Source organism: Cebus imitator, unplaced genomic scaffold (assembly GCF_001604975.1).
Source record: "Cebus imitator isolate Cc_AM_T3 unplaced genomic scaffold, Cebus_imitator-1.0 Scaffold416, whole genome shotgun sequence".
Taxonomy (NCBI): domain Eukaryota; kingdom Metazoa; phylum Chordata; class Mammalia; order Primates; family Cebidae; genus Cebus; species Cebus imitator.
The window spans coordinates 700,290-714,176 of record NW_016107731.1 but is presented as its reverse complement, the minus strand read 5'-3'; the positions used below and the strand labels follow the sequence as shown (position 1 = coordinate 714,176).

Below are 13,887 nucleotides of genomic sequence, written 5' to 3'. Positions count from 1 at the left end.
CCATAGTCAGGAAGAAGGACAGAATACCCATAGAGGTCCTCCATGAAAAATATTTCACTTTGTTTCCATATTCTTTTGTTTGGAATTGTTCCCAAGCTAAAATAAAGACTAAACAAGGCTTCTTTACCGTACCAGAAACCAAGTTTTGTGTATATCTTTACTGACACAAATAATCTATATCTAATTGAATTGCTTCAGTTTCTTGATAAATTTTAGTTGAAAAGCAAAGGGCATTTTTCCTGTTGCCCTCAATAGTGTCTTCAATGTAATTTCAAAGAGCTGAACATCTAGGATATTCTTAGAGGGAGAACAAGTTAGAATTTTCAAAGAGCTCTAGGCAAATTTCTTACATTTTATTTGTTGAGGGCTGGAATGAGATGAGGAGATGGAGTGGAGGGGAAAATGGGAGGAAACCACTTGGATCATGTTCCCCTTCGGCCTTTGTGAATGTCCCTCTGCCCAGAGCTGATGGAAATGGGGGAAAGCAAGAAATACATGGAGATGGGGCCAGAGGGACTGGTTTTGCCATTAGGCTGCTCTTTGTGAAGGCCAGAAGAGAGTTGTGCATGCCTGAGGAAAACTAATCTGGGAAACACAGGAGCAAGGTAGCGTGATCATGGCCAAGGGCATTGGATGTAAGGCTTAAAGTTCTCCTCCTGGACAGTGGGGGTTGCCCAGAGCAAAGCACTCTCCGTCCGTGGGGGCCAAGGTAATCAGCAGCTCTCAGATAGGAAAGCAAATCAGAAACAGAGGCAAAAACCAAGGCAAACCTCTGTCCAGGAACTGGGTAGGCATGGTGACAGGTCAATATTCAGTCCCGACCCCACCCCAAGGGCTTACGCAGACAACATAGAAGCTCTGTTACAGGTAAAAAAGACTAGTCTAGATCCCACCTTATGGTGAAGACAGAGGTCTCAATAACCATCTGCTCGGATTGGGCTTGGCACACCAAATGGATTAATGCTTCTACCTGGAGAACTTCAGTACCTGCAACTGAGCGAGACAGATGGCAAAGGCCTCTCACTCTGATAGGTTGCAGGGGCTGTGTATAAAGGTGACATCCAGGTTGCTGCTTCTCTCCCTTCAACGTCTGAAACTGAGGAAAGGGAACAGATTTAGCACCTGAAGGATCTGCCAGGAACTCACTGCACAAGGGCCTTCTCAGGGCGTTAGGTTTACCGCTCGTGGAGGGAGGGGGACTGGCCAGAGATGGAGAGTGGGAAAACACGAGAGCATGACCACTCACTTTCCAATTTGCTAGTTGAGAGTTTTGTTATATTGTTCTTCATCATGGTCCATCAAATGTTTTAAAATGTTTTGTTTGGAAAACTTTTAGAACCATGCTGATGACAGTTTGAGTTATCACACATCACTTTCTAATGGGTAGCCATGGCAAGTTTGCTTGACCTCCTTTAACTTTAGAAGAAATTGAACCTTGTCCCCATAGTTGGATAATATCCTCCTTTTAGGACTTCTTATACCAATTATAGAGGAATATAAAATCTCAGCATGGTGACTGGTACATGTCAGGCATTCAAATAAATAATAGACATTAAAATCATTACTTACCAGAAGGGTATTAGATACAAAACAAAGCCACATATTAGATTGTATGTTTTGGAGTTGATTTAAAGGAGCTCTTTAAATTGAAAATATTTCAATTTAATTAAAATATTTTGGAAAGAAGAACATAATAATACATAACACTGGGATGAGATGGCCAAAAACATCCACCAGCGTAAAGGGTCCCACTGTGCGCAGTCTCATGAGCAGTTGATTATTGATGCATTCTGTTGAGTTTTAATGTGAAATTTTTCTCCCCAAAGTAGCCATTGGAGGGGGCCAAGACTGATCTGTAAGTAAAACCTGCTTTTCTAAGGCCATGTTGGAACTTTGGCCCATAATGGCTCAATTTAAGTGAAAGTCTGAGTCTCTCACTTTGGGAAAGGGAAACAGAGCATAAAATCCCCTTTTGGGAGGTTAGAGGAATAAATTCTGCCCAGGCCTACTGTGGTTAACCTCAGCTAGAACTGGATGTTGCTGATGACTCAGATGAAGCACTTACTAAGGAGAAAATATGGCTATCAGTAAAAAGACTAGGAAATGTGCCCTTGCAAACTGGCCTCTTGGAAGGTAGCTGAGCACGTCACCACAACATCATTTCCCTCATAGAGATGTTAACTCCGTTTAGGAATTTGGGCTGAATGCCACCTGCAGAATATTGTGCACAAACCGGAACCTCCAGGGCTTTAGTGAGCCTCAGTTGGTTTAATTGGATGCATTGCTGTTTTGGGTTTCCATCATATTCTCCAGAATATATCTCCTCTAGGCTGTAGCCTTGCCTTTATTTCCTGTGGCAATGGTATAAATAATGCAAATGTCTTGATACTGGGAAGCAGGAATGAGACCCAGATGTCAGGAATGGAAAACATAGCAGCTTACACTGGCAAAGCAGAGTGGTTAACACAATCAGTTATAGGTGAGCCCTGGGGAAAAGGGGAATGGCTAAGGGAGAGGTGTTTGAGAGGGAGAGGGTAACCTCTTGAACAAGGGGGGCCTATTAACTGGCAAAGGAACCAGAATGGGACCAAGGAGGGAGGAGATGAGGAAGGCATGTGAGGAGCATGGCAATGTGGTCCTGATCAGTCTCTTTGCTGAGTAAGAAATGGAACTCATGTTTGCATGAACTAAATTAACCTTGCAATTTAGCTCAGACAAGAATGCATTGGAAAAGGTCCTAGGGAGGTGCATAATCCAATCTATACCATATACTTTCCTGATGAAGAAACTGAGACACAGAGAGGGGAATTGGTTTAGCCAAAGGCCGAAAGTTCAAAAGTAAGCACTCCAGCTCAAAGGAAACTAGGAAAAAACTACATAAAATATTTAATTCTGTGCTTCTTGCCTTTGGGGAAAAGCACAATCATTGCCTAATCTGGAAAACTAGGATTTATTCCTAACCTCTTCCTTTCTTAGCCTCTAAATCCATTTAGTCTCCAACTCCTGTAGATTTTACTTTTTCACTCTCATAAAACTTGCTTTCTTTATATAGTTATGTCTGCTGCCTTAAGCTAGGTCCTTCTCATCTCATTTGCTGGGTTTCAGTCCTTCGCATCTTAACACTTCTGTTCTAATGATCTGATCATCTTGCAGCTTCTTGCTTAGTTTGAAGCTTCCTTCACCACCTTCAAGAAAATGTCTCAACATCCTAGAATGACGTACAAATGCATTAACAATCTGACCACTGCCCACTTCTATACATACCTAATTTATTCTCCTTTTACTCTATCCTCTTATTCCAAATTATTGCAATACCTCAAATCCACAGACCCTTCTCACTCATTTGTCATTTGTGTGGATGGCTCTCACTCAGTAAAGTTCATTGTATATATAACCTCCCCTGAGAATCCCAGAAGCACCACAGGGCACACTTCCAAGGTGCTGTTCCCTTAGAGTGCAATGTGAATGCTGTCCCCTAGAAGCGTGCCACTGTTCTTATTGGGTTCCCAGAGAACACTGCTTATTCCTACTTCTGCTCTTCCCTCATGGTAATACAATGACCTATTGGCTTGTGGTATAATCTCAGCAAATCAGCTTCTGGATGAGGTGATATAGAAATGAGAAGTGTTTTAAAACCTTGCTTCTGGGTTAGGATCAATTGGGGTTCCAATATTCATCCACATGATAACAATACAGACTTGGGCAAGTTACTTATTTTATCTGAAATTCAGTGTTCTCAGCTGCAAAATGGTCACGATAATAGCAACTACTTCATCGTGAGATAATCTAGATTAAGTTTTTAGCATGCTATCTAGAGTCTTCAATAAATTAACTATTGTTTCTATTTTATTGTTATGGAGAGCAGTGCTATGTTATATTAAAATTTTAACTTCTCCGATTACATAGCAGGTACCCAGTAAATATTTGTTGAATCAATTGATTAATAACAAGATAGGGCTATTAAGGCCAGAAGCGATGGCTCATGCCTGTAATCCTAGTACTTTGGGAAGCTGAGGTGGACGAATTGCCTGAGCTCAAAAGTTCCAGACCAGCCTGAGCGAATGGTGAAACTCTGTCTCTACTAAAAATACAAAAAATTAGCTGAGTGTGGTGGTAGCTACCTGTAGTCCCGGCTACTCAGAAGGCTAGGCATGATACTTGCTTGAACCTTGGGAGGTGGAGGTTGTAGTGAGTTGAGATTGGGCCATTGCACTCCAGCCTGAATGTGACTCTGTCTAAAAAAAATTTAAAAATTAAAAAAAATAGGGCTATTGATTAATTTGTATATATTGGATTGGGAACACTTTCTACTTACGTGATAAAGAATTTTGCTGAAAAGAAGTATAAGTATTAAATCTTCCAGTAGAAAAGAAGAAGCTTCCTCAACTTAAATAACTTGATAATTGCCTTATAATTGCCCCCTGCAATTTGGAGAAACACGTGTTTCTTAGAATTAACAGGCATTTATTTTTAGGGGTATCATTTGAGCAACAAGCAGAACAATGTCTCCAACTCCGTCACTCTGAATCGTCTGAACCTACTACAGCTCACAGGTCTTAGTCGTGCTCATTCCTGCAGGTGAATAGCTCTATAATTTGTCACTTACTTCCTCTTTCAGAGTCTATAAGGATCAGGGGAGGAAGAAAAGCTATTTTTTCCAGTTGAATTTAGCATTTAAGGAGTGCCTATCACCAAGGAGGCATAGCTTCTGGCTTTATTGAGAAATCTGTTGCTAAGACACAGTCTTAATTTGTTTGCACACTTTCATAAGAATGGTGAGTATTTATTCACAGAGAGAAACAGATGTAAAGAGGTAAAAGTTGGTGGAAAATTAATGATAGTAGAGGATTAAACCTCAAACAATTATTTTATGTGTTTGTTTAGACTAGAGGCTTTCAAGCTAAGGTCCTGGGACTGGGGCATCAGCATCGCCTGGAAACTTGCTAGAAATGCAAATTCTTGGGCTTAACCCAGATGTACTTGAATCACAGAATTGCTCGGGTATGTCTCAACAGCCTGCTTTAACAAGACCCCCAGGTTATTCTGATGCTTAATATTTGAGACTCAGCTTGGGCAATATAGGGAGGTCCTGTCTCTATAAAAATATTTTAAAAATTAGCCAGATATGGTGTCACTTGCCTGTAGTCCTAGCTACTTGGGAGGCTCAGGCAGGAGGAGAGCTTGGGCCCAGGATTTTGAGGCTGCAGTGAGCCATGATTGCACCACTGCACTCTCAGCCTAGGTGAAAGGGTGAGACTATGTCTCAAAAAATAAATAAATAAATAAAAAGAGAGAGAGACCCACTATTCTAAGTTCTAGAATAAGACATCATGCAAGCCTCATATATCAGTAGCAATAGTAACCGAGGAGACTAGCTTTCCCCTGCTGGAAAATCCTGTAATAACATTACCTGGGACAGATGCCTTGAAAGAGGATGCTTATTATTATTTTTTTTTATGACCCACAACAACTACCTCATGTCGCCTCCTGATCTCCTAACTAGAACCAAACATCAGCATAATCCTAAAAGGTAAGTACATGCTGTTACCCAAAAAGATACAGCTTGCACATAAAAGAATTACAAGATTTAATAACGTATATCATTAGAAACCAGGGCAACATGTGTAGGAGTATTCTAATAAGGGCAGAACTTCACTAGATTTGGCCCACTTCATTGACATGAGTGTAAAATCTAGAGATTCTAAATTTAATTTGTTAGCTTGAGCAGCCAGAAGTGGATCTAACAGCTTAATTGGTTGGTTGAATGAATGTTGCGCTCAATAGTAGTCTACATTTAGTAAGGTCAAGATGTCAGAGCTTTGCCGGCATGATGTAGGGGAGAATATGCAAAGTCTCTAGCACATAGAAATGTAAACTGAGTTTATTCTGTCTGTGGGAGGGCTCAGAAAACACTCCCTCCATGAAACAGTGAGAAATATATTAGTGTCTTCATGCTTGACAAACTTTGTAGTTGTTCTCCTTGAAGGCCAGGTCTATAGGGGATACCACTATTGAGATGGGGTCTTTTATTTTTTTTTTTTTTTGAGACAGAGTTTTGCTCTTTTTGCCCAGGCTGGAGTGCAATGACATGATCTTGGCTCAGTACAACCCCCACCTCCCAGGTTCAAGCAATTCTCCTGCCTCAGTCTCCCAGCTAGCTGGGATTATAGGCGTCAGTCACCAAGTCCAGTTAATTTTTTAAAATTTTAGTAGACACAGGGGTTTCACCATGTTGGCTAGGCTGGTCCCAAACTCCTGACCTCTGGTGATCTGCCTGCCTCAGCCTTCCAAAGTGCTGGGAGTACAGGCATGAGCCACTGCACTCAGTGAGATGGGGTCTTTGATTTCATAAAGATTATACAGTCCCAGAGTAGCAGAGGCCAAGTGGTAGTACTTAACCACCAAAGACAAAGGCAAGAGGGACACATCAACCATCACATCTCTCCTTATCCCAGATAATTCTTCTTGTTCTGATGTCTACTTTATCTGATAGTTAATATAGCTACTTTAGCGTTCTTTTGTTTAGTATTTGCATAGTGTATCTTACATCCTTTTGCTTTCAACCCATCTGTGGCTTTATATTTAAAATGCGCTTCCTGAAGGCAGAATATATTTGAACTTTCTTATTATCCAATCTGATACTCTTTACCTTTTGAATTGTGTGTTTCGACCATTTACATTAAGATTATTGATATGTTTGTGTTGAAATCTACCATTTCCTTGTTTTCTATTTTTTCATGTGTTCTTAGAGCTTCCTATCTTTTCTGCTTTCTCTTTTATTAATTCAGCATTTTTATGATTCCAATTTATCTCCACATTTGAATTATTATTTATGCCCCTTAAAAGTATTTTAGTGTTTGCCCTATTGTTTACAATACCTATCTTTAATCAGAGTCTACCTTGAGATAACATACTATTCATCTCCACTATAGGGACCTTATAACACTATTTATTTTTTCTCACATTTTATAATATTGCTACTATTTAATATATTGCTACCATTTTGCTTTAGACTGTCAGTTGTGTTTTAGATAAAGTCAAGAAAAAAAGAAAAATATTTTCTTTTACTGTCATGTATTTTATTTCCAATTCTTTTAGTGCTTTGATTCAAAGAGACTGTGATTTTTTGAGACCAAAATGATCTTTGGGCTCCCAAACTTCTACATCAGAAACTGGAGAAGATAGCCTTAAAGCGGGCCGTATTATCCAATGCCCTTTTCATGTATGGCCAAGAAAGATACAGGAAAAATAAGGACCTTCCAGGGAAAGAGTAAATATCTATAGAAAAAATAATACTGGACAGCTCTGACAGGGAACAGATCCAGGGTCTAATCAACCACTGGCCCTACCCAAAGGATACAGGCATCTCACAATGCCTGAATGAGAGCATTACAGAATTGTTGTGAACCAGTGACTGCTATACCCCTCTTATTCATCCCTTTGTAACATGAGTGTTATTGGGGATATCGTTTCCTCATTCAACCATTGTCGATAGATGAGCAGAAAAGAGGTGACTTGCATTTTTGTTTCTAGATAAGGAGAAGAACATAGAAACTGTAAGGGAATTTTGGGCTGAGACTTATACTGTGATGGAATGGACTCTTTAGGGATATCTTCCTTGGGGAATAGGAGGGTATATTTTGTATGTGGAATGGAGGGAAACAAGTATTTAGACTAGGAGGAGACATTATTCTGACAGTTAGTTTTTGTTGTATACCAAACCACAGCAAAGCTTAGTGGCTTAAACAAAAGCTATGCATTATTTCTAATGGTTCTAAATAAGAATCATCCAGGTAAACTGGCTGATTCCCCTTCTGTGAGCCAGGTTGGCTAGGACTGGATAGTCTAAGATAGATTCATTCACATACCTGGTAGTTGGCTTGATATCAGCTAGGTCAATGGGGATAACTGTGCTAAGAGTCTTATCATCCAGCAGCCCAGCCTGTGTTTGGTCATGTGACAGCTGTTGCAAGGTTCCCAGGAACAGCAAGAGAGCAAACCCCTTAATATGCCTCAGCTTGCATCATATTTTATCATTCCTATTGATCAAAAGATGCTACATGGCTGTATTACTCTGTTCTTATGCTGATAATAAAGACATACATGAGACTAGGTAATTGATAAAGGAAAGAGATTTAACTGGCTCACAGCTCCAAATGGCCGGGGAGGCCTCACAATTTTGGTGGAAAGTGAATGAGGGGCAAAGTCACATCTTACATGGCGGCAGGCAAGAGAGCGTATACAAGGGAATTCTTTATAAAACCATCAGGTCTCATAGTATTTATTGACTATCATGAGAACAGCATGGGAAAGACCTGCCTCCATGATTCAGTTGCCTCCACCTGGACCCACCCTTGACATGTAGGGATTATTACAATTCAAGGTAAGATTTGGGTAGGAACACAGCTAAACCATATCAATGGATAAGCCCATGTTCAAGAGGTGAAGAAACGTACTCCACCTATTGGTGAAGATAGAACATAGCCTATTGCCAAGGGCAATGCATACAAGAATGGAAACAAGTTGTGGTCATTGTTTAGGTTTTACTATTTTTCTCCATTTTTAGCGTCTTTCCTTATAGTAAGATTTTGTATCACTGCCCTTTGTCATATGACTTGCAGCGCCTCCCTGTAGGAGTAATATGCTTCCCCACACCACTGATAAAATTGGTTATGTGACTTTCTTTGACCAGTGGACTATGATAAGATAGGATGATTGCTGTGCCTCAGTAGAAGCTTTAATGGCAATTATCTGATTCTACTTTTGACAGTTTTTCCCCTCTACCACAAGAGTAGCATGTTTCAAATTAGGGCTTCTTTAGCCTGGCTTCTAGAATGGAGGAAACACACAAATCAGAGTCAGAGCTGATCTCTAGTGTGAATGGAAAGTAAGCTTTTGTTTGATAAGCCACTGTGTTTTGATGGTTATTCTTCACCACATCAGAACCTAAGGAAAAATGACAATGATTGATTAGCTTCTGTTTTTATATATTTCATCAATTCCTTTTAGATGAATCTTTCCTATTGACTTTTATTTTTTTAATTCTTTTTTTTTTTAACTTTCAATCAAGTTCAGGGGTACACGTACAGATTTGTTGCATAGGTAAACTTGTGTCATGGGGCTTTGTTGTATAGACTGTTTCCTCATGCAGGTATTAAGCCTAGTACCCATTAGTTATTGTTCCTGATCCTCTCCCTTCTCCTACTCTCCACCCTCTAAAATTCCCCAGTGCGTGTTTTTCTCCTCTGTGTGTCCATGTGTTCTCATCAAATTGTTTAAAATGCTCATAGATACCTTTTTTGTGTGTGAGATGGAGTCTCACTCTCTTGCCTGGGCTGGAGTGCAGTGGTGCGATCTCAGCTCACTGCAACCTCTGCCTCCTGCGATCAAGTGATTCTCTTGCCTCAGCCTCCATAGTAGCTGGGATTATAGGTACCTGCCACCATGCCCAGCTAATTTTTTTGTATTTTTAGTAGAGATGGCATTTCACCATGTTAGCCAGGCTGATCTCAAACTCCTGACCTTGTGATCTGTGCATCTCGACCTCCCAAAGTGCTGGGCTTACAGGTATGAACTACTGCACCCGACCCACTCACAGATATCTTCAAATGCCCTTGTTCTTATTTTCTTTTCCAGCTGTGGCTTTGTCTCCTCCCCAGTCACAAGTAAATTTATCAAAAGAGCGACATATGATTTGTATTTCTTTATAGTCTGTTCACTCTTAAGACCCTTACAATCTACATTCTCCCCTGATACCTCCATCAGTACAATCAATGCCACTCTTGCCAAAGTCACCAATGATCCCCACATGGCTGGTTCTGCTAACTCAACAGCATCCATCTGGGAAAGTTGACATTTTAAACTTTCTTTGAGGAATGGAACGTGAGTAGATATGATTTAAGCAGATTTAAGAAACCAGTGACCTAACCTGGTTTTATTTTCTCCTTTGTTGGGCTATTACAGGTTTTCTGTGACTTCCATGGCCACTCCCAAAAGAAGAATGTGTTCCTTTATGGCTGTAGCATCAAGGAAACCTTGTGGCAAGCAGGATGCACTGTGGGCACATCTACTGTCCTAGAGGATGTCACCTACAGGGTAAGCCGCTGAGGGGGATGCCACCAGACATACTGTGTCCATATTCTTTATTCTTACCTTTAAGACCATGCTTCATTCATTTATTTAGTTTTTTTTTTGGGGGGGGGTGGTAAATAAGCCTTTTGATTATTTTAACCTTAGGGTTGTAATACAAGCAGGCTGGAGGCATGTGAAACCTCTCCTAATTTCTGTTGAATAATGGCTTACTACCTGGTTGCTTTGCCTCTGTTTTCTGTAGGGTTTGATATTGTATAAAAGGTGTGAGAACTGGAGACAGAAGACGTCATCTTAATGCCTGGCTTTATAATTATTCGATTACTAACCATATGATTATGAGATCATTAGCATTATCTCTCTGAGCCACTCTTCTGTCATCTGTAAAATGAGGATAGTTAAAATACTGCCTCTGTTACATAGTTTATGGAAGGAACAGAATGACAGAATACAAAAGGACTTCAAATAAATAGAGAGGGATGAACATATATAAGCCATTAAACCATCCACATCTCTCTGCATGAGCATTCTATAAAAAGCAGAGCAGTAATCCGCTGACCCTAATTCTATTTTATCTCAGTTTCAGTGGTTAGAGCTCAGCTGTTCCTCCATGAAACCACATAGGAAATTAGGGAGGTGCAGAGAAGAGGGTACATCTTCCCATCAGGATAAAGAAAACAAGCTGTCACTTAGTGAGAATCAGGAAGAAACAGAGAAGCAAAGGTGCCCAAATGCTAAATGGAAGCTGGTCTTTGTTTAAAATTTATGTAGAAAAAGTAAAAATTAGGATGGTAACTGCCTCTTCCAAGCCTGTTATTCTGGGTATGACAATTTGCTATGTGCAAAATAGCTTCATGCCCAGGGTTAATGACAGTATTAAGAGGTAAAAACGTGCCAAACCACCATTTCACCTCGAAATATGTTCCCCCTTCTCTGGCCTTCTTCACCCAAGTCCCTCTGAAAAAGACTGCCACTGAGTAGTACAATCGCCCCAAGGCTTTTATGGCAGAATCAACAGCTTATCTTCAATAATCTGTCTGCTGTAAGGCTGGACCAGAGTAATGGTGATAAAACACAAGAGGCTTAACGACTCAATCTTATTTAGGAAACTAGTTTAGTAAATTAAAGCATTCATCTGAGCAGCCCACGTGGACCCAACCTATATAAACCATCTCTTATGTGGGATGCCTCTTGAATAAAAAACATCTGCCCGGTCCAACCTTACATACAGAGTCCGTATGTTTTTACTTCTCTTTTTCCAAGAGAAGGTAATAATATTAATAGATAATTCCACTATAAACAAGAAAAGGTTGTAAGACACAGAACCTTAAAAAAGCCTTCTGTACGAAGCTGATGTGAAATGGGGCAGAGGTCAGACATTGTAGAGAATGACGGGATGGGTTCTTATCAACTGTGTTTTAGTTTTGATGTATGATTCATATTGTTTAATTAATAAATTCAAAAATATTTTGAGGCCCAGATTAGTGTCAGGTAAGGTAAAAGGTATAACATTATAGAGGTAGGTATGCCAGTTTCTGCCTATGAGAATAAGCACAGTGGTACTTGATAGCAGTGCTGTTGAAAAGATGAATCCATCTAGACAATGAAGCTCACCTATAAGGTCCTTTAACTTTGGGTGGGCCTGTTGCCTGAGCCTCACTTTTCTCCCTTGTGAAATTAGGGAGTTAAATGTTCTATGTAGTTTATTACATCGAGTTTGTTGGTGCCCTGGGATTCCTTAAAGGTGATTCATGAGCTGCTATGACATATGTGGAAGTAGTGAAGTGAATATGGTTTGATCCCACCCCTTACTTTCAACCCAAACAACTTTGCTTTTTGGGGTCCCACATAGTATATAAACTCCCTCTATCACTGACACTCTAAGTCAGTGTCACATAATGATCTGTAAATAATTGTCTTAATACTGGTGATCTGCCTAAAAAGACTTCTGTGTACAAATGGATCTTGTCAGAATTGAAAGGACCCACTCATTTTGCAGATGGGAAAATTAAGACTCAGGGGAAGAGTGTCTTTGTAAGGTATGTTAATGTTATCATCGCGATATCTGCCAGCAGTCAACAGCCTGCTGATGCTGAGAGGCTGATTCCTTCCTTACCATCGAAAGTGGAACAATTCTAAACATGTTAAACTTATCCAAGACTTTTTTTTTGGTAATTTACCATTAGTATTGAAGAGACAGTTATATGCCCTATTACATTTCACATCCACTCTGCAACATTTATTCAATTTTATTAATCATCCTTAATGGTACTACTTCTAGTTATGTTGGTATAAAGAGGTCAGTGAATCCTCTCTGTAAAATGCAAGTGTAAAACAGAATAAAATTTCGAAAAGCAGCCCTTTTAGGACTCTGGAAATTTACCAAATACGATGATAAATTGAGAAGCATTTATTCTTGAAAATTGCTAAAGCTTCATTTAAGAATAGCAAGGGTCTGTGACCTTCTTGACTGGAGCTTCTCCTGAAACCACTCTATTTGGTCATCAAGAAATGCAATTTTACCAACAGAAGGATAGACACACACACACACACACACACACACACACACACACACACACACACACACAGAAATTTACAAGGGAGACCTTAGAAATGAGAGACCCACAGAAGAGCTAAGATAAGCTCTCTATAAATACATGGTATATTAAGACATTCTTGCATTGTTGAGACTAGATAAATTATAAAGAAAGAGGTTTAATTGGCTCATGATTCTATAGGCTGTTCAGGAAGCATAATGCTGGCATCTGCTTCTGGGGAGGCCTCAGGAAGCTTCCAATCATGGCAGAAGGTAAAGGGGGAGCACGCACTTCATATGGTGAGAACAGAGCCGGGGAGTCGGGGAGGTGCCACATACTTTTAAACAACCCAATCTCACACGAATTCATGATGCAGAGATGATGCAAAACCATTCATGGGAAATCCACTCCTGCAATCCCATCACCTCCTACCAGGCCCCACCTCTAACACTGGGGGTTACATTTCAACATGAGATTTGGGTGGGGACAAATATCTAAACTGTATCACATGGATTATGGAAAAATATGTGTCTCTTCAGAGAAGACCCAATAGAGACCAGTGAGAAATAAAGTCCAAAGAGACTTAAGAACTGCCACAGTTTTGAATGTCTTCCCAAATGACATACAAATCAATCAACAGAGGGTGGAAATCTTATGCACTCAAGATATTTGAGCACTACATTTGCCCAAATTATTGTATAACCACTATGCTTAGCAGCCACAGATGTCAAGCTAAATAATTTAAATAAGAATGTAGAAACTGTGTAGAGACATCAGTGGCACATAATGCAGAAGAAAAAAAAATATTCTGCAGATTAATCCAGGAACGTAGTTAAAGTTTTAAAAACATTTAAAAAATAGAATCCAGAGATGTTAAAAAATTATAATCTATGATGTTCAGTTTTCAGCCAAAAATTACAATTTTGTAAAGAATCAAGAATGTGAAATCCATACTCAGGAAACAAAGCAGTAAGTAGAAACAGAGTGGGCCAACCTGTTGGATTCATAATTATTTCCAAGCAATTGTTAAAATATGTTCAAATAATTAAAGAAAGAATTAAAGAATTAAAGAATTAATTAAAGCATTGCATTCAAAAGTTAATGGCAAAATATGATGACCATTTATTCAATATATATGAAACTTTGACAGAGAATTAACTAAAAAAGAGGAAGGAAGGAAGGAAGGGAAGGAAAGGAAGGAAGAAAGGAAGGAAGGGAAGGAAGGAAGGAAGGGAAGGAAGGAAAGGAAGGAAGGAAGGAA

The 13,887-nt window shown here is 39.7% G+C and overlaps 1 protein-coding gene across 1 annotated transcript in view; it reads left to right on the top strand.

Moving 5' to 3' along the window:
* AGBL1 (ATP/GTP binding protein like 1) overlaps window positions 1-13,887 on the top strand; it is a 401,609-nt gene that overhangs the window by 261,658 nt on the left and 126,064 nt on the right. The window contains exon 13 of the mRNA XM_017509472.2: window positions 9,964-10,095. Coding sequence (XP_017364961.1) covers window positions 9,964-10,095 — 132 coding nt within the window. The remainder of the gene's footprint in view (window positions 1-9,963; window positions 10,096-13,887) is intronic.